We start from the raw sequence: 21,890 nt of genomic DNA on the forward strand, positions 1-21,890 counted from the left end.
TATTATATAGGACTGCCATCTTTGTTTAGGACTTCTTGTAATTGATATATGAATATAATGAGGAACAGGATTGTCATCTCGGCTTAGAAATTCTGGTAATTGATTTATGAATATGATGAGGAACAGAGATATAATATGCAAAAGATTGAAGAAAGGTTATCTCTCCATGATAGCTTTCATTAGTGTCTCTATAGTTGATCACGTTGACTTCTCCATAGTGTCGAGCTTTGTTCAATTTGAAGCTGCACAACTCTACACTTTTTTCTGTGACAGTTTAGTTCACCTACATGTCTTGGACATAGACCTCAATATAGGTGTTTGATTCCAGAGCCTTGCATCATATGTTGGGTAACCTATCATGCCTCACTCACATCAGACAATAATAATCGCTTTGCACTGTCACTTCAGTTAAATGACAACCTTGTTAGTTAAATATATTGGATATGTTGCTCTTGAGAGAATAATAACATGAGAGAATTCTTTTCACTTCAGACCAAATGTTGGGTTTGTTTGATGCAGTTGAATTTTACGTTATTTTGAAGTAATAAGAATTCTCTCTTGTTATCATTAAATTCAAATCTCTCATTAACTTCTCTCAGTTTTTTATCTGATATACTTACCATGTAAATGCAGCTATCTGAACCTTCAGGAATTGTTGAAACAGGGCAAGGTAATTTTTTCCTTTTTATTTGGATGAATCTCTTCAGTTTCTGCATTCAGTTAATTTAAGCAAACTTAACTAAATCATAAATGAGATTTTTCTCTTGATGAATTGGCGTAATTCTGTTGAGCAACCGTGTCTTATACTTAGCTATAGTATGGTGATTTTTAAGTGGGAACTATATTTTCAATTAAATAAACCTAAAAATACTTTTATTAGTGTATGGTGATTTTGTAAGATTTTCGCACAATGCCCAATCTTCTACCAAAATTACTACTACTAGTCCATATCAATTTTCTAAGGTGTCCTCATGATGATACCATAATGCTGGAAATTTTCACCTTTTAACTTTGGATTTTTTTTGCAAAACTATCAATAACTATAATCCATTCTCACAAGCTCCTAAAGGATCTATTTGTAGGGTTGTTTTATCTATTTAGGCTTCCTGTTGAAGTATTGAACCTGTTTTGTACTCATCTGGTAATTAATTGTTAATATCACTCGCAAATTATCATTCATTAGAAGTTCATTTATCACATTTTGTAGGAAAGCTGCTTATTGCTGATACAAACAACAACATTATAAGATATATAGATCTAAATGAGAAGGATCCTGTGATGTATACACTTGAGTTGCGAGGAGTGCAACCTCCCTCATCAAAGTCTAAATTACCAAAGCGGCTTAGAAGACGCCTGTCTGCAGACACAGATATTGTCAAAATTGATGGTGGAACCTCAATGGAAGGAATCTTCAATCTCACAGTTTTAGTTCCTGAGGGTTACCATTTCTCTAAGGTTCTCTTGAACTTTAAAAACTTTGTTTCTTTTCTCTTGTATAATTATAAAGTGTATTTCAATTATTCATTCATTTAATTTGTTGTCATCTATACTTTTGCACACTTGTCCCTTGGATGCAAATGACCCTTGGGAAAGTTGGGGCTTCAAAATGCTATAAATTCACAGAAACACTAAGTTTGCAGTCACCTTAGTTGGAAAAAAGGACAATTATGTTACTCCACTAGTGGAGGTGCCAGGATACAACTTATATAGTCTAGAAATTTACAATGTAAAGTCAAATACCTGATTTGAGATTTACATCACCCATATGCCGTGCAAGAATGATTGTCCCAACAGAGGAATGTCTAGAATCATCACTTTTGCTGCATAAAATCCAATCTTTTTATTATCTGGGATGATAAAATTTCTATTATCATACTTATGGACTTTGCTTCATACTAGAAATTATTTTTGGAAGTGTCAAACTTTTATTTTCCCATGCAACATACTGAGGTTGCTCCATAACATGTTTAGTCAAATCATCACATTAGGAAGACAATTTAATATTTATCAAGAAGATTAGAAGATTTGCCTATTTGAATATAAACTTCCCTAATTGTCAACACCATCAACATCGAGTTATGTTTGTTCCAACTATTTGGGGTTCAATATATGCCAATATCCCCTTCAATGAGCGCTATGTAAGACTTTAGCACTAATTATTTATATTTAAATCAGTTATTTTTATTCCATGAAGAATTTTCTGTGTTCTACATCTATGTCTTACAATTTATATCTAACTGATTCAACTCATCTAATCATAGAATCTATTGGTTGCCTTTGCACATGTTCATATTACTCAACCTTCTTTCTCATTTTATCTTGAAGCTATACCTAAAAGCTCCCGGACAATAGTTCCCTAATGATGTATGAAATTGTTCAGATTTAGCTATAATTATTTTATGATTTTGAATTAGGAGAGAATACGAGAAGAGGTTCTTCAGCTGTAGTGGAGTTTAGAAGAAAGAACATTTTGTCTAGACTAATGTGGACTATATGTATGATAGAGATGTTGATAGTAGTGACAAAGATGTGTTGAATTTTGTACCAGCACAGTTGCATAGAAGAACTCCTGTTGGAGTCCTTAGATAAATCAACACAATAATAAATGTTCATTTCTTGGATAGCAAAATATCATAATCTTATCAGTTTACTTAGAAAGAAAGACTGGTTACTACATTCATGTCAGTTTATGATATGATTGTGCATTTCCTTTTGGTAGTTACTATTTATCTTTATCGAGTATTGCAATTAACTAAGTAGGGAACTTTTACAGTAGTTGGGACTTTAAGCTATCACTGGTTGCTAGGAAAATTTATCTTCCCAGTAAAAACCTGTGTTTGAGAATGTGAATGTTGCAACTCCAAATATTATAAATGAAGACGTTGTTTCTTCATTCTTCTAGAGTGCTTAAATCCTTATATTTCTAAATTCCTATTCATGTACCTATTTAATTGCATCTCCATTTTGCCTAATTTTTTTTCAAACAGATGGTGGCCTATTTTTACCCATATACTTTTATGACTTCTTTTGGCCTCATTTATATGTACTGGTAATTTCTAAATTGATGTCATCTTTTGTGTGCTGGCGATGAGTTTGCTTAGAGGAGAGAGATTGTTTTGTTGTATATGGGCAATGATTCCTTGTATTGTTTTTGCATATAATTGCAGGAAGCTCGTAGTAAATTTGATGTAGAAACGGATCCTACAAATGCAATTAATATTGAGCCAGTAAATGGAAATCTAAGTCCAGAAGGATCAGCTTCCCTTAAATTCAGGAGAAATTCTCCTTCTGCAGTCATGGGAAGAATAAACTGCAAGGTAAGCTATGGAAAATTTGATGCATGCTTCTCTGAGAAAAAATTATTCAATTTCTCAATCACAAACTTTCTGACAATTGATACTCCTAATTATATTCAAGTGGCATCAAATGTGAATGATGTGGGTGTGCTTTATGGAAATAGCGTGCTTTGAATTCCAAAAGGTGGTCTTTTACTTGTAGTTACATTTATTTTTGTGAGGTTTTTATAGTTGAGAGAATAGAGTAATTGCACACCAGTATAAAAGTCCCCCAAAACCGTAATTAATATCTTAGTCATGTGAAACTATTTACATAACATTTGCCCTCAACTAGAGTTGAGGTATCAGATCATGCATATCTGAAAAAAAGAAATCTAAGATGTTTGATGAAGATATCAGTAATTGATTAATCTTCGCACTAGCCTCCAAGTTGAAGATATTGCCAAAGACTAAGGGTCATATGGGATATTAGACAGATGAATTAAGTCTCATCACTGACATGAACTATGATGCAAGTTGAAGATATTGAAGAAGGTAAGGAAATTGAGAAAGGTTTCACATTAAATGCTTAGCATAATGTTCATCAATCAAGCAATGTGCAAGTAAAGGCATTACTTCCCTTGAGATTTAAACAATAGTGTTTGGAAGTACTCAAGTGATTAAACAATGATTACTTCCCTCGTTTATCTTTTTTTTCCAGATTTACTACTGCAAGGAGGATGAAGTTTGCCTGTATCAGTCTGTAGCCTTTGATGTCTCATTCCGAGAAGAACTAGAATCCACTCAACAAGAAGTCAAAATTTCTTACACCGTCACACCTAAAGCTCTCTCGGGCGCTTCGCTGATGATTCTCAGTAAGTAGGAACTGTTTGGATGCAAGAGAGACTTAGTGACGTTGCGGGTGTAAATGTGTAGGTTTCATGTTGCTAATTATAAATATTCAAAATGCTTATGGTTGCCAGTTTTAATGTGTTGTACCTTTTGGATGCAAAACCAAATTAGTGATGTTTTAAAAAAATAATAATAAATCTCTAATCAGTCTCATGGACTCAATTTCTGGGGGTAGTCAGTTCGATTTCACAAAAATTTTCCACCGACTACCAGGGTAAATTGGGAAGAACATACGGCGGCTAATTCAGACGCCCAGTATCCTTTGATTGCGTTCTTCATTTGAAAGAAAATTTTTATAAATACGTCGTAGTTGGAGATCGAACCGTAGGTCTCTAGGTTACCACTCAAAAATTTTACCGTTGCATCATTGTTTCCCATTGTTTCGGGGATAAATTAGTGATGTTTCGAGAGTAAATTTCATGTTGTTAATTATGTTTATTCAAAATGTCTATAGTTGCAAATTAATGGGATTATTATCAGAAGGGAAAAAAATAAAAATTATTCAGATATTTCAAGTTGACATTTTGTTTTGTTTTTTTTTTTTAAGATGTGGTCAAATAAAAAATGTCAGATATTTCAAGTAAAAGATAAAAACGACGATAAGTGGCCACCGGCATGCAACGCAGAAGGCGTGATGGAGTCAATGGCTGCGGCTGCCCTGTCGAAAGCACCACCCAACCTTTCGTGTTCCCTCCGCCATGACGCCGTCAAACCATCGCTGATTTGTTCACCCCATCACCGATCCCTTGATGTCCGCCGTGGGCGACGTCGTACTGCCTGGAGACGGGCTTCCTCCAGCACTCCGTCTACCCCGTCGGCGGCTGAGGCTCAGGCGCCGGGGCTCTACTCGGCCAAGGTGTATGAGCTCACGAAGGAGAACGTGGACCTGGTTTTGGACGACGTTCGCCCCTACCTCATCGCTGACGGTGGCAACGTGGATGTAGTTTCCGTGGATGACGGAGTCATCTCCCTCCAGCTCCAAGGTTGTACCTCTTTTCCGATTGACCCTTTCTTTGTATACGTTGATTCAATTGCTTCCCTCGCTACCTTAGGTAAGGGGCAAAAAAGGGGAAACTTTTCTCTGTAGAATTTTGATTTGTTCGTAAGGGGAAAATCGGTTTTGATACTTTGCTCGTTCTTTAGTGCAAAATTTTCAAGATTTTGAAGCTTATACGTTGACATATTTGTGGTTCTTAAGTGCTACGTATCCCCGGAAAGTAAACAACGGAAGAGTCACCATGACAAGGGCTAGCGTTCTTATGGAAAGGGGCCGATCACGAACGCTGCAGGTGTGCAATCGATTCTGGTTAGGGAAAGCTAATTGGCACCTCTCGTATGGGTAGCATGAGGGCGCTTATGCCCCGCCTGTTAGTTCAAAATCATCTATCAGGAGGTTGGGTCAGTCTTTGGCTTTCTTAAATTGGCAAACAAGGGATGAATCGGAGGGGAGCTGCTTCCTTTTAGGAAAACCTGGTGGGATAAACGTGACTGGATGATGATGATTTGATGATGATGTCGTTGATCTTGTGCTGCATAATGGCTTACATAAGGGTTTGTTGTTCCTGCCTCTGGAATTGCATCATGGTTTGGAAGCCTTGCATAAAATTGGTTCAAACTTATAGGTCATAACTAAGAAGCCTTGCTAATTCTGACTAAAATTGGTTCAAACTATTCAGTATCTTAGCTCATAACTAAGCTACTAGGAATGGTTTCTTGAACTTATAATGTGTATACGCAATCTTTTATAAGAAAATAATTCTAGATGATAGTTCCAAGTGAACACAAGGATAGTTGTAGGCAGTAATTTTAGGTCATTTCATTTAGGTACTTTGTGTTTCACTCATTATTTTGATGATTTTTTATGGTACTTCAAAATGGATCGTGGTGTTTGCATTTCTCGTTAGTAGTTATTTTTGATGAGAGGATGCATCGCTTGGTGTGCTTGTGATAATTTATTGTTTTCAATATTACAATGAACTTGTTTCCTCTTGGAGTGGGAAGTTAGGTAATCATTTCTTTGTTTAGTAGGAATGTTAATAAGTCCAAAGTGTGGAGTGGATGAGTGCATAATAATTCATATAAGTATAGAGTAACAATCTAACAAATTCAGCATCTCTCATCCTACTAATATCTGAAGAAATAATCAGCTAGTGTTCAAGTTCAACTAAGCTATCAGAGCATGGCATTAATTTACAAGGCCCTTATGAATTATTCAAATATAAACTTTAATTTGGTGAGTCCACAAATTAAGTGCTCTCACGTATAATGAAGAAGGAAACACTCTATTTTGTGCACAAAAGGAGAAGTGGCTACTCCAAATGTAAATTCTCTGTAAACTTCTTACAGATTACTAGCATGGCTCATTGATAAATTTATTATTTGCACATTTGACCTAGTTCTTGGGTCTGTTAGAATTTTAGTTGCTTTGGAAAAGAAAGCCTTTGGTTCCAAACCAAGCCTTTGATGCTTCTTTACAGAATTTGTGTTGCTAATATAGATCATTTTCTTTTTTTTTCTTTTAAATTACCTACAACCTTGATTCAAGCTAGGACAACTGACCAGCCAATAAAAAGTTAGCCAGATGGAGAAAGGACTCCAAAGAGTTGAAAATTTTAACCATTTAGTTTAACTTGAAAAAACTGATGATCATTCAAACTATCTGTCCTGTAACTGGGGAAGCCGCAGTCATACTATTTAACTGCTTGAACTTCTGCTTTGTTGTGGTATCAGTGGAAGAAGCATTCATCAGAAACCCTTTGTTTGACCCTTTGTAATGTGCTAAGCAAACCAGCAGCAGGCAAACTTGACACTGGACTACTAGTGCCAACAAAGACACAAGTGTTACCGGATGCTTACCCAATTAACTGGTGCAAGAATGCATTGGCCAATAATGCCACCACTACATGAAAATGAAGATCATGATTTTACCTGACACTTTATTATTTAGATGTGAGAGGCCAAGATCATATCGATGGTTCTAAGCCTACAGCAAGGTTCCAGAGATGATCAGCAGAATGTGAAATGTTAAAAACATCTAGACATGATCGACAACATTCATTGGTTCTATGTGTTCGACTCACACATTTGTGGACATTGTTTCGAATATTAATCCATGTTAAGTACCACCTGTTGCATTATAATGATTTGATATAGGCATCTCCTATTTCCTATGCCTTCAGTGTTTCATTTATAATAATAATGAATTGACATGGTTGTTCGATTAACTTCCAGATAGGTGTTTTATTTGTTATGTTTTCAGAAGTTGAAAGTTAAATGTTCTGAACTCTAGTTGTGTTATTGTGTTAAAAAGCAAAAAACTAGAAGGAATTGGAAATTTTTCTTTTTGTGAGACTCCATCTAAAGGCTCAGATGGATCAGCTGCTTGCGTGATGATTATGGCTACTCTTAGCTTCTTTATTATGTTATAATAGTTTTGTTTTCTTTCAGCAATACCCTATTCATCTCACGATCTTTTTTGTTTGCTACAAGGGTTTATGGTTGGATTTGAATTGCTTTGGGAGTAAATTCCATAAAATCTTATACATGAGTGCATAAAATCAAACAAATCTGGCTACACCAAGGAATACAAACCGTACGGCTAACCAGGCTTAAATATCAGGTTTTTCATTGCTGTGGCATTGCATATCAGATGATTAACTTTGAGGTGCATCTTTCATATCATCATTATAAGCTTTGTTAGTCATAGCAATTTAGGATTGGTCTAGATGGATTTTCTCTCTAGGATATATTACTACCAATAGTATGTCTATTCTCATCTTATCATTTCTTGAAGCTATAACACATTGCCATAGATATTGCATTGTTGGTTTTATCTTTTCTAGTAAGCTCACACATCTATGAACATTGGACTAGCCCCATAACTGATCCAAAAAGTAAATAAAAACAAAAAATTGGACTCATCCCATTCTGAATATTAATTAAAAATTAATGAAATCCTCTGGTAACCTTTTGATTCTTTTTACAAAGAATATATATGCGACAAGTATACTAAAGTTTAATTTTAAAACAAAAAATTTTTAAAAAAATCATAAAAACTGAAAATTCTTTGATAGGTAGTGAGAAATTAATTTTTAAAACAAAATCTAAAACTCAACTATACTCAGAAATAAAGAAAATCCACAAATTTGACCTGTCCTGTTCATGACTCTTTTGGTTTTTTTTTTTTCTGTTTTATCAAAAATGTGTTTCGATTATGAATTCTAACCTGAAATATTCAAGTCAGGTTGGTTTTCTTCTCCATTTTGCACCTCTTATCTGTGTGATGTGCAGGAGTAATTAATAGTGCCAACAAATTATAGTTGCTCTTATTTTAAACACCAATCCTGTGAATGGTATCCTTTTTCATTAAAAGCAGTAATCTTCTATTCTCTCAACTAACATTTGTTTCGTTAAACAATAACAGGAGCCTGTGGAAGCTGTCCTAGCTCAACAACAACCATGAAGATGGGCATCGAACGAGTTCTAAAGGAAAAATTTGGCAAAGCAGTCAAGGATATCCAACAAGTTGAGGAGGTCAATACTGAAACAACTGTCGAGGTAGGTAGTAACTTTTGTAAAAGGGAAATAAAATGATAAGTGAACAAATAATTGGCAGCTGCTGATTTTTTGTTATTCATGTCTCACATCAGGCAGTAAATAACCATTTGGAAATATTGAGGCCTGCTATCAGAAACTACGGAGGTAGCGTGGAAGTGGTTTCTGTAGAAGGTGGGGATTGCAGCGTGAGGTACACAGGGCCAGATTCTATAGGCAGTGGCATCAAAGCAGCCATCAAGGAGAAATTTACAGATATCGTCAATGTGGTATTTGTTAACTGAATATAAATTGAACTGAAATCTCTGAAAGTGGCAAATGCAAACAACAGTTATTTTTGTTGCTTCTAAGATGTGAAAGTGGAATAAAAACATGTATCTATTACAAATTTGCAAGTTCTGATTCTTGTGATGGCCAAAGTTCTGATTCTTGTCAGCTACCTTATTCTTGTCATAAAGTTTTTCAATTTAGCAGACATATTTTGTTGACAATTTTCTGAACGTTGTTGTGTGTTTGTGATATAGGTTTAGATAATTTAGCACTGACTGTCTAAGTTACTTAGGAGCAGATTGTTTGCATATGTGTAGAATTCTGGAAAAAATACACATTTGCCTTTTTTACACCCAAGACCGGAATTTAAAGGGTTTTGGCATCTTAAATTTCCATAATCTTCAAGTTTTAAGGGTGGAAATTAATTTTTAAATCAATTGGTACAATGCTGAGAGTTCCAATTAGTTTAGTAGGTAATCTCAGAAGTCAGAAGTTGTTGCTTAAGTACTTTTATATATATATTAACATAACATGGAAGAAAAATACTTGTATAAGAAAAAATATATTAAAATGAAATATACATATATATTTAAATTAACAAACAAATTGTTAGTTATTAAAATATCTTATGATAAATAAATTAGTTTAAAGTAACACAAATATCATCTCTACAGCTAAAATATTTTAAATTAGATGTTTTTTATTATTATAAAAAACACGCAAAGTAAGAATTATTTTTATTAAAAAAAATATGTTGAGAGTGATACTACATAAAATTTTATATGAGCGATGATACATTATATTAAAATGTAGTATGAAAATATAACATGACACATTCAATATAGTAAATCCTACATCCATACAACGGATCCACGTCCATGTATATAGTGTGTCATATTAAATTTTATACATGTTCATGTATCATTTTTCTTTTATATTTAAAAAAAACATTAGAATTTTATTGTCATTAAAAAGAAAATTATTAAAAAAGATTTTCAAACAGGGTCTAATTCCAGGAAATCAACGCCATAGATTTTGTAGCCGACGACTCACTTTGCTTACAACGATCCTCCCCGATGAATTGGCCTCGTCTCGTGAACTCAGCTCCTCAGAATTGTTTGCCCACCGAGAAATTTTAGAAGGGGAAAAACAAAGGCGATCCGTTGCTTCGACGACCTCCCCACCGAGCTCTCTTGGCTTCCAAATATTTGATTTGTCGACAGCAAGAGTGGTTTGCATGTTGAAGGACGAGCTCAAGAATTGAATTTTTTTTTTTTTTTTTTCATCTAGGTCAGCGATCATTTTCTTATTCAGATGTTTTTTTTTTCTCTCTTCGTTTCGGATGTCTACGGTTTATGAAGTGTATTGAGGGTTCATTTTGTAATCTGATATCGCAGAAGGATAAAGAGGCTAGGGTTTTTGGCTGACATTGATGGCTATGCCGTGGAGCTTGGCCATATACGCGATGCGCATGGTTTGGGCAGTTCTCAACGGCTGGGTGTCCACTTGTTTGATGATTGCCGACGAGATCGCACGCGGTCTCAGGTCCGGCGATATCGGTCCGCTGCCTGTTGGTTGACGCCGCCGAGGTTGTCTCTCGTTCCTGTTTCCTTGTCTTGTTTGTGTTTACGTTCTTGTTATGCAAGTACGCAATTCTTGTTGTTAGAATTGCCTACCGTTTCCTCGTCTTACAACTGTTTACAAAAAAGAAAGGAATCTTTTTACTTGATGTTCGGGACAAAAGTTCATTTATCATTATGAGATATCGTATGAAATGAAAAGTCTGATAAATTTTTGAATGAAACCATTGCCTCAGTCTTTGACTTTTCCTCAAGAGAATACTCTGTAAGCCTGCCTGCATCTTTCTTTTCTTGTTTGTACAATGTCTTAGTTAATGGTCGTGACGATGATACCTTGAGCGTGAATGTGGATAAACACAAAACTTCGGATTGTTCTTTTTCAAGAATAGCAGTTTGTTTGTTTTTCTTTTTGTTAAACAATTACTACAGCAACAGCAATAAGCAATCATCGTCATCTTTCATCCATAATGCTTCAAGCCTTAAACTTTCCTTGTAGCTATTCAAAAAAAGATTAACTTTTTTTGCATAAAGTAGACTTATTTTTGTCAGTTGTGGCAGACAAGTGCTCAACCATCAAACTAGTGATTTGTACCCACAAATTTGGTACAACCATGATCTGTGATTTGTACAATTTCATAATTTCATTTCCTTCTCTTAATTCCAAAAATATTTTCTGTAAGCGTTTCCATCTCTACAGTCATAATAGAGAATATTTATTATTCAAATGAGCCCATATTAAGTGAAAAAGTGTTCATGATGTTAAATGTCTGATATCAATTATTTTACCTGGTGGTGACTTGTCTGTCTGTTTTTTTTTTTAAAAAAACATGGTGCTGGATAACAGGACCACGTTTGTGCGCTTTGCTCATTTCAAGTTTCAAAGAAAATTCACCATATGGATGATTTTAAAGGTTAAGATTATGCATCTCTTTATGATTTTGACTTATCACTGTTGTGGAAATTTTGGTTCTTTTTTACTCTTCAGGAAGGTATGTTCTGGTGATTCTGTGTTCTTGCTACCAACCAACAAAGTGCAAGGGGAATAGATAGCAAATGTAAAATGTGTATAAATAAATAGATATATATCCACAGAAGATGTATAATCTGATAATTATATATTCATTGGACTATAAAAGATTTTACTTTTCATGTCTATCTTCTTTTCTGTTAAATGAGTAAACGGTAATACAATCTGCTACGCAATAATACAGATATTCATCTAGTAGCGCAACTCGTGGTGCATTGTCTCACTAGTCAATAGTAGGAGATATTCTACTATGTGTCGTATTCTAGTTTTACTTGTTTGTACATAATAATATAGAGGTATTGAAAATAAGTGGGTGCATCTATCAAGGATAGATTCCTATACTATGTTTTCTGTATTCAGGGGACAGATAAACGTTTAAGATCTTTCATCCACCAATACATCTTTTGTGATTTATACAAGTGATGCATGGTGACTACCTGATCCTGATCTTCAGTACCATTAGTTTATGTGTGTGTATGACTTAAGTATGCTAAGATTCATCTTATTTGAAATTAATTTACGTAAATGCAAAACACTTTTCATTGTCATATCTTTATTATCAGAAAAAGTGCATGCGTCCCAGGGAAATTGAACTTCTGTACAGGAGGGAGGTGAGGTCACCAAGTTATCAGTGTATATACTGAGAAGGTTTTTTGAGAGCAGCTAATAGTACTCACCTTTAGCTTCATATTCTTCTTAATCATACATGGCATCAATTGCAATCTGTGCTAAATGGTAAGTTGTCCTTTCAATTATTTCAAATTGGAAAGGTAATGGAACTGTTTCGACCAACTCAATGCAGAATGAAAATAAAAAAATTCTCTTCTCTGCAATATTTCCATAATTGTATTTCTTGTCCAAATTCATAGGATAGTTGATTATGTTTCCAAATTATTGTTTTCACATCTCTTAACAACTTAGGTTTTTGAAACTCTTCTTAACATGAAATATTTCATATCTTTCCTTATCCTACCAACACAATTTTTTTGCTTTGGCTATATGGCAATCACTAAATCTAGTTGGAGTGGAACAACCCTTCATCTTTTAAGCTACCTCTTTGCTCTTCTTTGAAGTTATGCAACATACCTTTTGGGTTGTAATATTTTCAGCAAGTACTTTCAACAACTAAAGCCTTCCCGCTATACCTTTGTCTATTGACATTTCCAATTCCTCCATGTTCAAAATAAAAATTTTCCCCATATTTCTTTTTGTAGCCAAACCTTGACAAAAATATGAATTCACAATTTTGTCATTGTAAAACTGGAAAATGGGGAGAGAAGGAAAAAAAAGTGGAAAGACAAGCTAGGAGAAGAATGTTATAAAACTACATAACAATCAGATTGCTGTGGTTTATATCAGCCACTGCTCACCTTATTAGCGATCTAGATTGTTTATTGCTATTGCTGCTAAAAGAATGGGAATGCTATCTAAAACAAAAGGACCAAGAGTTATCATTAGTCTTATAAGGAAATGGAAATTGTCTATAAAAGAAAATGTCATGAGATTCAAGATTAGACTCCATATATAGTTAGCTTTTCGATTGTTTATCTGCATTAGAAATCAACTTTTCCTATCACTCTTCTACTGAGTTTACAGAGAATGGATTAACAAGTAGAGCCATCCATGATTAGTAAAAGTTATTTCTAGAGACAATGGATTTATTAAATGATAAACAAGTTAGAAATGTTCTTGAATAATCAAACTTTCATTTGCGTTGGGATTGTTGTGAGCTCAAGTTACAAAGGAGGATCACTATCAATATAATTATAGCCCTTGGTAAATTTACCAAAGAAGAATTTATCTATTTAAAATTGTGGATGATTGGCCATAGAGGAATTGTTTTGACTTTGTAGCTTCATTTGGCCTATTGCCCATTCTGTTTTTATTTCATATCTAGGAGGTCGGTTTGTGGCACAACTTTTGTAATTCCATGGTCCACAAATGGATTGGCAAGTGATTAGTAAGATCCAAACTAGAAATGTGAATATTTGCTAGCAAAAACATAATGGAGGCACCAGTCAAGATAAATTCAAACCATTTTTTTTTCATGCAAATTTTGCTTGAGATCTAGGAGTACTTGAGAAATGTATCAAATCAGTTTGTCAAGGAATAATTAGGTTTGTAACTTCAACTATGGAATTCAAAGGGTTCGAATAAGAAATGATACTCTAAAATCTAAATCATACACCTGACTACAATGAAATTTAGAATCAATTGTCATATATCCTATTTGAAGAAGAGGAAGAAGAAATGGTCTTATCCTCTTATTTCTTAGAGTGAGAGATCAATGACTCGGGATTACTAGGGTTCAAATGGATATTTACCTTGGATAGTTAGATAAGGATCAAAGATGAACAAATAAATAAATAAGTAAATAATGCCACTACTACATAAACAAATAGTCCTATTTGGTAAGCATATTCAAACCATCTTAAACTATTCTCCCATTTTAGTTGATACTAGTCCAACATGGTAGACAATACAATATTTGTTCGTGTCTCACCGACATACTAGATTATCATTAACTGTTATTGATGATCCAATCATCAGAAATAAGCATAATTTAATGGATTGTATGATTAATATCTGTATTCTTCATACAGTTATAAGTGCAATGTTTATATGCTAGTCATGAGTTATTCTTGTTTTGAATTTTTTATAGATGCTAACTACTGGGTGATGATCAGTCTTCTGTTGTTGCTAACAAATACCTTCGAGAGAGCAGTATGGACTTCAAATATGGAAGCAAGCAAACAATACTTGGTTGATTGCATATCCTTGCTATGCTGATCAGTAGTCATCTAACCTCTTGAGAAACCTTTGGCATGCTAGAATGTAATTACAAAGGTCTTGGGAACTAGTCTTCAGCATTACATTTTAACTGTTCTATTTCTGATTGATTATCCTCGACTCTACTGGCATGCAGTGATAAAAAGCTTTCACTCTGCAGATGAAGCAACCACCAAATTCTAGTTGGTTACTCATCTGCATCAAGATTACTTCCCTCCAACTTTACCACATGTGCAAGCATGAGCAGGGCTTTGCTTCAGCCATGGTGAGGTTCCAAGTATACTAAATCATCGCTATGTAGCATAAACCCTTTAGGTGCTTGTGGTGAAGATTGTACATAGATCGAAGTAGGCCTGGGCATTGTCCATGGAAGCTTGATTCTCATGCAGCCTTTCAATCATATTAGGGATTGAAATAAATCTCTCTTGGCATTGCTTGCCCATATTAGAGTGACAGAGAGGTGTTTCCTCCACTCCTCTATGTTAGGCCCCAGCCTTTCAATTGGATCTAAGGAGCCTTGAATTTTTAGATTTCTTGCTGAAACAAATTTGCAATTTCTATAGTTGGTTTAGATAAGCTTGTTTTTTAGCATGGTAATCTTCGCATGCCATTATTTACAACACGTCTTGCCTATTGCTATTCATACTTGGAAGTCTTAGTCTAATTTCATGTGCATTCATGATTGAGCAGAAAAAAGGCTGACCACCACTTTGACAATTGCCTGAGTCATGATAGTATCATTTGTAATTTTGATAATTTGTTCAGGAATATTCATCTAATTGGTATGCATTGATTTCTAAAAATTCAGCATGGTGTTTGTTATATCCTGAATTTTATTTGATGGTACAAATAAGTTGTCACTGCCTGTCCTAGGCAGTTTTGTCGAAGAGATAGCGTTTGATAACAATCTCATATAGTGGGTAAAAGTAGGTCCAACAGCCTTCAACTCCTCTCTTTGGTCACAACAGATGAAGAGATGGTCATTCCTCAGTTTCTGGACAAATTGACAATTCACAACAATTTGCTACATTATTCATTTCATAAATGTATAGTAGGATTGCTTTGTTGAGGTTTACGTTGAAAAGGTTTTCTTTCCATTCAGAAAGATAGCAATGTCTTTAGGGGCTGCTGATTAACTCTGATCATCTGGCTGCAGGCAGCTCTCACACGAAAGGGACCTGCACCGCTGCTGCACGATCTGGACACGAGTCATCTTGGCTGCTTCTACCTGAATTGTGTGATGGTGCAATCCGTTTCGTAGATGCGGGTGACCAGGATTAATCCTGCTCGGCCAACAACGAGCTGGCAGCCTGCACCTTAGTTCTCGAATATCATGAAGTCGTGCGATACTTGTCTGGAACCTGAGCATGTTTCTATGTAAAAGATGAGGTGGTACTACTGCTGTGAGATGGAACTGGATGCTAAGAACTCTTTATGCTTCTGTAAAGCGTACTAATTCCAGATTAGTAAAACTTGAATGTGAGATCGTAGCCTTGCAGGTGTTAGCACATTCAGGCCCCTGAGAGCTTCTAGTGGAGCTCGAGAGTTAAGTTCATGAGGAATCGTTGCGGTCTGATGTTAGGCTTACCGGTCCAACTCTTAAGATCTGTTTACTCAGATGGAAAGTATGAAAAAGAAGGGGGGAAATATAAAAATGTAAAAATAAAACAATAGACCTTCACCGTGCCATAGGCAGAAGGGTTCGTTTGTCTTTCTTTTCCTCTAGATTTTTTTTTCTTTCTCGAGATTTTAGAATATTTTTTTCATTTTGAATTCCTTTTCTTCTTCGATCCATCATCCTTTGGAGTAAACAGTCGTTCGTGTCATAGTTCTTTGCGTGGCCCATGTGTCAATTCGTGATGGGTATCATCAAGCCAAGCTATACACAAAATTCCCTTCAAAATTCATTAATTTTCAAATTTCAGGTGATTCACAGACCCAATTTCTATAAGAATCTGAATATATAATTTCTTTTCAAACACTAAGGATTTTTTTTCTTCTTCACATTCTAATAGTTTAACACTGATGAGCAAGAACTACAGAGTTTAAATTAAGAAGGGAGGAGCGTTTCAGAAAATGATAAATCATAATATCTAAAAAAGCACTATATTACAACACAATCACTAAACAATGTACAGGGATGCTACAACTATTAACTCCTGCAGTTTACTTAAACTGTCCCTCGAGAAAAGAACGAAGAGTTCGTGGCAAGAGCATGCATCAATTTATTGACTGAGAGGGACACATTCAAGTTCAATCTCCAACTCACCACGTTCTACATTTTGAAGTCTCAAGGTAAGTTCCTGCTTTACTCTGCCATCGACAAGGGATATTATACTATCTTTTACCAAGGTATTGTCTTCCGAAGCTAGCCATTTCCCGAGCTGCATAGATTCTGAGATGTTGGAGTTTTCGTATGCTTTGGCTGCTGCTACAAGTGGCTGGATGTCAATCTCGGCCTCCCCCATGCGGTCGTCAGTCGAGAAAGTGTCCTTGTCATACACTTGCTGCAATGAAAAAATTGGTCAGATTAAACTTTTGCATAATTGAATATGAAATGTTAGTCAGCTAAATGCATCTGTAGGTCTGAATCAAAGCATAGAAGAAACACCTTACTTTTTCAGTAGAGGGCATCAGTTGCCTCAAATTGGCATTAGGATATCATTTTTCTTTCAGAATACAAGGTTCACGTTGCAAGTGATTTTTAAACTTAAACTTGGCTTATGTTCATTGTTTAATAGAAGCCCAAAGTAGAAACCAAAAAATGTGGTCAGATATGGCAATCTTTAATGATCAACATCCATTGGCTAGAGTTCTCATAGCACAAATATTTTTCAAACACGTTTATCTTTAATAGAATAGGTTTGCCTCATACTAAGACTAAGTTATATCTAACACATTTATCTGACATTCCCCTCGAGCTGCAGCACAAGTATTATATATACCTAGTTTGATACATAAATCAAAGAAAATCTCATTAGTGAGAGACGTAGATTAGACCTAAAATAGCAAAAGAAATGACTGTGAAAAGAAATTTAAAGTTACTGGAGCACAAATCTAATGATCCCTTTGACTTCGATCAACAAAGCTTTGGACAGTTGGCGGAGGAGCATGCAATCAATGATCCCCTGTGCCTTAGATCAGCAAAAAAAAAAAAAGTCTTCCATCTCAAATCCACACATTGATACTAAAACAAGAGGAGAGAGAGAGATCTCAAAATTTAATTGTCGAGTGGATCTCTCCCTGTAGTGCAAATTTCATCTACACATAGTCACCAAGGGAAAACAAAAGCATTCGAGATCTTAACGGAAAGAAAGATATTTTTAAAATGCGACACAATAATTTATAAAACATGGTATAAGAAAGACAAAAAAATGCAATTATGTAAGATAATTTGAAGAGAGAGAAAATACACTGTTAAGAGCAACTGCATAGTTCTACTTACCAGTTTCAAAGGTGGGATAGGGTCTGGGATTGACAACATTAGTTTTTCATTCCATATTGGGTTCAAGTTGCTCTTTATCACCCGTGTTCTCATTGACTGTAACAATGAAGTCAAAGCTACTTGTTAAAGTAAACTCAGCATTTCAAATAATTCTATTGAAAAAATAATGTCTTGCCTGGTGTCCCAAGCTCAAAATAACATACGGATCGCTTGTCACCACATCACGAATAGCTAAGTTGGTGCCCCTAATCACGTCGACCTTAATTAATCCAACAAATTCAACCATGCCCATCTACAAAATACTACTTTGGTTACTCAAAAAAAAAGAAAAATCTTTATACCATTTGACCAGATACATTCAATTCATACCATTTTCTTTACAGATTTATGCTCAGTATCCTTTTTTCTCCAGCTATTACGAAATGCATGACCTAGACCATGGCGAACACCAGTATGCTGCTTCTCAAGATGTTTGTTACTTGGAGCATGTTGCAGCAAACATGCATTGCTACTAGATATCAAATATCCATCTACATTTAAGCTTGAAAACTGTTGAAGCTCATATTTTCTCCTGAGCATAATTGCATAAACATTTAGATTAAGTCAAAGTACGATGCAGAAACAAAAACCACAAGAAGTAGACCTGATAAAATCAGATCGTTCTTCAATAGAGGAATCTGGTCTTGGCTTCCTAATATTTTCTGGCAAAAAGGCTTCATATCTCATATTTACAGTAACATTACCACCCCCATCGATTACAGAATCAACCTGTTCATCTGTCCATTCGTCCAACTTCACTGACAAGATCTGTTGAAAGATAACAGAACAAATAAAAACAAACTAGAAAATGATTAAAGAAAAGGGTGCAAATATCAATTTGAAAGACCAACAATGCTAATCCCAAACTTGGATTGAAATCGTGGGATTTTTGCATTAGGCTATGGTGGCACCATAAAGCTATGTCAATCGCATAGAAGAACCAAAATGTTCAAAATGTGGCTTGTTATTATGGTTATAAGCAATGTTGGCCTCATTTTAGTAAATTACCAATTTATCTAGATCTTCTGATATCTTACCACTTCACTTTAATTTGATTTTTCATTTTTTTGTTTTGTGCTACACAGACTTTGTATGTTACAGCTGAACTAGATGTAAACTGTATTGAAAAAGATAAAGATAAACCAGCAGAAGAGAAAAGTGACTCTGAGATCACTCAGCATATTATTACCTTGGAAATATGAACTCCAAGACCCCGATGAACTCCAGAACACTTGATACAAATAAATACACCTAGATTTAGTGATCTGTACATAAATATATATATATAAAAGAATAGTCAAAGAACATAACACTCAGTACTAAGAGGACTATCAAACAAAAAATGGCATTTAACCACTAGTCAAAAAACTAAGCTTTCAGCGCAAAAGAAAATATCAATGCACAAGATATTGCTTGCTGAATTTTACTACTAATAGGCTAAAAACACCTCATAAACACAAAGGTAAATTGGTAATAGGGAACAAAGGCTTCGCATGTTGAACCAGGGAACAATAAGTTCATATTGGTCCACATTAGTGGAAAAAAGGAATTAGAGACATTTTGACATTAACCAATAGTTTTGACCAATTACAAGCTGTATATAGTGGTAAATTTACCATAGAGATCTGCTTAGACAGCACCATCAGCTATCAGTAATTTATACTTAAACCTCACATTAAATACAGGAGTTAGGACCAGTAAAATTATAAATATTTATCAATGATGATATACAAGATGCACTCACAATAGTAAAATAACCTATTTATGTTATAAAAAGAGAAAATCATAAAGATCGATAAACTATACAGGCTCAAATACTTACACCCATTTTGGGTCTGGAGAACCACAATCAGCACAGTATCTATTGCTTGGTTGATTCATTAAAAGTTCTAACCTTTTTCGGGGAGTTGGGGAACCTGTGAAAGAAATTAAAGACAAAAAAGAATAAACAAAGAAATTGAGAGAAGGACCAAGACAGATAGATCCCCAATATACTGCTACAAGAAAAAAGAATATTTTCTTCATTGAGAGTTTGAAACACTTATAATACCATTAATTTCTTTGTCGAGATACCAATATACTATCACACTAGCCATGCAGATTGTATATACAAAATTCAGCTATAAAGAGATGTTATGGTTGTGTGATAAATTTCTAGAATTTTGAATTAGTGTCATGTAAGAAAGGTTTCAGGAAAAAGGAAATTAAAATTAAAATTGGAAGGCCAAAAAAACAACAATCTAAAGGTAGCCTGGAGTTTACTTGAGAAGAAGATATTCAAGAAATAAAAACAATGAACTTTGCGTTGAATTATACCTAGTGGTTACTGATTTTATCAGTTTAACGGCTTATTGCTGATGAGATTTATATGCTTCACGACGTGCAAACTAGAATTTTTTTTTTTCCAAAGAGAGCTTTCAGTGACCTCACGGGTTATCCATGCTTTGTAAGTGAATAAGTGCTGATTCCTTTTTTTCCCAGCTTGATGGATATGAATCAGGAAATTTACCATGGCAAAAAACATTTAAAATTGTTTGACCATGCGATAATCTCTGTGACTAAGCTAACTCGAATGTACGTGTAAATACTTGTTGTACCAAGTTTCCCTTGTTTCCTTGTCTTTCATCCAGGCCTGCCGTCAAGGTCAATGAATAATAGCTACCATGCCAGATGCAGCTAATCAGTATAAAAAATGGAACGCTTCAGACGACTCTAATGATCATGCAATACTCGATCAATTTGTTCATATGATGGCATCCGGACCCATCGCCAATAACTTGGAAATGGATTTGGTAGGGTATCAACAAGGTTCACAACTTATATTTTAAGGAAAAAATTCAAATTAATTGTTTTGTAACTCATCCAAACCCTCGAATTAAAATTTTTAAAACATTCATTTGTCGTGCTAATTGAGAGTTGAAAATCCTCAAAAAAAAAATTGAAGAGAAGAACAACAAAAGACGCAACAGAATCCTTATCGCCACGATTAATAAGGGAAAGAAGATCAGAAATGCATAACCAACCCAAACAAAAATCAAACAAGCATTCTAGGTCAAATAAACGATCGATCACGATGCAAGGGGAAATTCAAAAAAAAAACAAAAAGGGAGGAACGAACCATTAGAAGAGCAGGAGTTGTAGAACTCTTGTTGGGTAGACATCATAATTCAATGCCCACAACCACCTCATTCAACACTCTCTCCTATTGAAATCAATTGCGCGATACTTATCCTAGAAGATCGGAACAACAAATTCCAATCTAAGACGAATTTTTTTATAAAAAAAAACCTAAATTTCCTGTACCTGTGTGTTGATGCATCGGTGAGAAGGAGCCTTCACCTACCCATCCAAAATAAAGGATTTGTTGATTTCAATCGACGACATTGCCCATCCATTTGAAGCTACCGGAACAAAGCAAGAAATTTGGTGCGGCTTTCCTTCCTACTCTTCATTGTACTCCTTAATTTATTATTAATTTTTAAAAAAATATTTGTTACCTAAATTTTACTGATAAAAAAAAAAAGAAAATTAAGAGAATTAAAAGGGTGGAAAAGAGAGTTAATGGATTGGCGGCCAATGCACGATTTCTATAAATAACTCGAGTGAGGCCCACGTTATGGCTAACGCGTCGTGGAAAACGAGAGCTGAAGGGTGAGCTGTCATGACCAACTGGCTTGACTAGGCGGGCTTGACGGACGCCTTGTTTGGTGAAGAAATTGCATTTTTCCTATTTCATGTTGGAAATTATTAATCTCATGTGACATTGATACTTCCTCACCATTTTTTTTTAAATTAATGCTTTAGAGGAATAAGTGATGAATTAATTTATTCAAGAAAAAAAAATATAAAAAAATTTAGTTAATTTGTCACTCTAGATGATCGATTAATCAGGATCATATATAAGAAGTAAATCAAAAAATTATAATTATAAAAGAAGATATTATTACTTTTTTTAATTAATGCTTTAGAATTGTGATTTTAATTAGAGGAATAAAGTG

The 21,890-nt window shown here is 34.8% G+C and overlaps 4 protein-coding genes across 16 annotated transcripts in view; 3 read left to right on the top strand and 1 right to left on the bottom strand.

Annotated features, from left to right (window-relative positions):
* The window catches only part of LOC141824251 (protein SUPPRESSOR OF QUENCHING 1, chloroplastic), a 29,668-nt gene extending 25,346 nt beyond the window's left edge, over positions 1-4,322 (top strand). For all 5 annotated transcript variants that reach the window (XM_074711505.1, XM_074711501.1, XM_074711502.1 and 2 more), the window contains 4 exons: positions 634-670; positions 1,208-1,455; positions 3,168-3,317; positions 3,997-4,322. In XM_074711505.1, coding sequence (XP_074567606.1) covers positions 634-670; positions 1,208-1,455; positions 3,168-3,317; positions 3,997-4,158 — 597 coding nt within the window. In that variant the 3' untranslated portion in view covers positions 4,159-4,322. The remainder of the gene's footprint in view (positions 1-633; positions 671-1,207; positions 1,456-3,167; positions 3,318-3,996) is intronic.
* Positions 4,323-4,793: 471 nt separating this feature from the next.
* On the top strand, positions 4,794-9,180 carry LOC141824915 (nifU-like protein 1, chloroplastic). Its single transcript, XM_074712263.1, has 3 exons — positions 4,794-5,170; positions 8,611-8,744; positions 8,837-9,180. Exons 1-3 carry the CDS (start codon positions 4,822-4,824, stop codon positions 9,023-9,025), a joined length of 672 nt encoding a protein of 223 aa, XP_074568364.1. The 5' UTR covers positions 4,794-4,821; the 3' UTR covers positions 9,026-9,180.
* Positions 9,181-10,092: 912 nt separating this feature from the next.
* On the top strand, positions 10,093-15,886 carry LOC141824997 (uncharacterized). Of its 6 annotated transcripts, XR_012601471.1 has the most exons (5): positions 10,093-10,301; positions 10,409-10,600; positions 14,281-14,465; positions 14,545-14,673; positions 15,565-15,886. XR_012601471.1 is itself a non-coding variant. In XM_074712355.1 (3 exons), exon 2 carries the CDS (start codon positions 10,444-10,446, stop codon positions 10,588-10,590), a length of 147 nt encoding a protein of 48 aa, XP_074568456.1. In that variant the 5' UTR covers positions 10,093-10,301; positions 10,409-10,443; the 3' UTR covers positions 10,591-10,600; positions 15,565-15,886. The 6 variants fall into 6 exon arrangements, 5 of the variants coding, with proteins under 5 accessions (XP_074568456.1, XP_074568457.1, XP_074568458.1 ...); XM_074712355.1 differs by lacking the exons at positions 14,281-14,465; positions 14,545-14,673; XM_074712356.1 differs by lacking the exons at positions 14,545-14,673; positions 15,565-15,886 and having other exon boundaries at positions 14,281-14,518.
* A 545-nt stretch (positions 15,887-16,431) lies between these two features.
* LOC141824430 (putative ADP-ribosylation factor GTPase-activating protein AGD11) lies at positions 16,432-21,340 on the bottom strand. 4 transcript variants are annotated; one of them, XM_074711715.1, is made up of 9 exons: positions 21,196-21,340; positions 21,011-21,094; positions 19,715-19,808; positions 19,082-19,157; positions 18,497-18,660; positions 18,223-18,424; positions 18,029-18,145; positions 17,854-17,949; positions 16,432-16,915 (listed from the first exon to the last, which is right to left on the bottom strand). In XM_074711715.1, exons 2-9 carry the CDS (start codon positions 21,054-21,056, stop codon positions 16,634-16,636), a joined length of 1,077 nt encoding a protein of 358 aa, XP_074567816.1. In that variant the 5' UTR covers positions 21,057-21,094; positions 21,196-21,340; the 3' UTR covers positions 16,432-16,633. The 4 variants fall into 4 exon arrangements, with proteins under 4 accessions (XP_074567816.1, XP_074567815.1, XP_074567817.1 ...); XM_074711714.1 differs by having other exon boundaries at positions 21,011-21,123; XM_074711716.1 differs by lacking the exon at positions 21,011-21,094.
* Between the last annotated feature and the right edge of the window lie 550 nt (positions 21,341-21,890).

The sequence above is a fragment of the Curcuma longa genome, chromosome 3, assembly GCF_044706935.1.
Source record: "Curcuma longa cultivar G26 ecotype Majalengka, Jawa Barat chromosome 3, ITB_CL_G26_1.1, whole genome shotgun sequence".
Lineage (NCBI taxonomy): Eukaryota > Viridiplantae > Streptophyta > Magnoliopsida > Zingiberales > Zingiberaceae > Curcuma > Curcuma longa.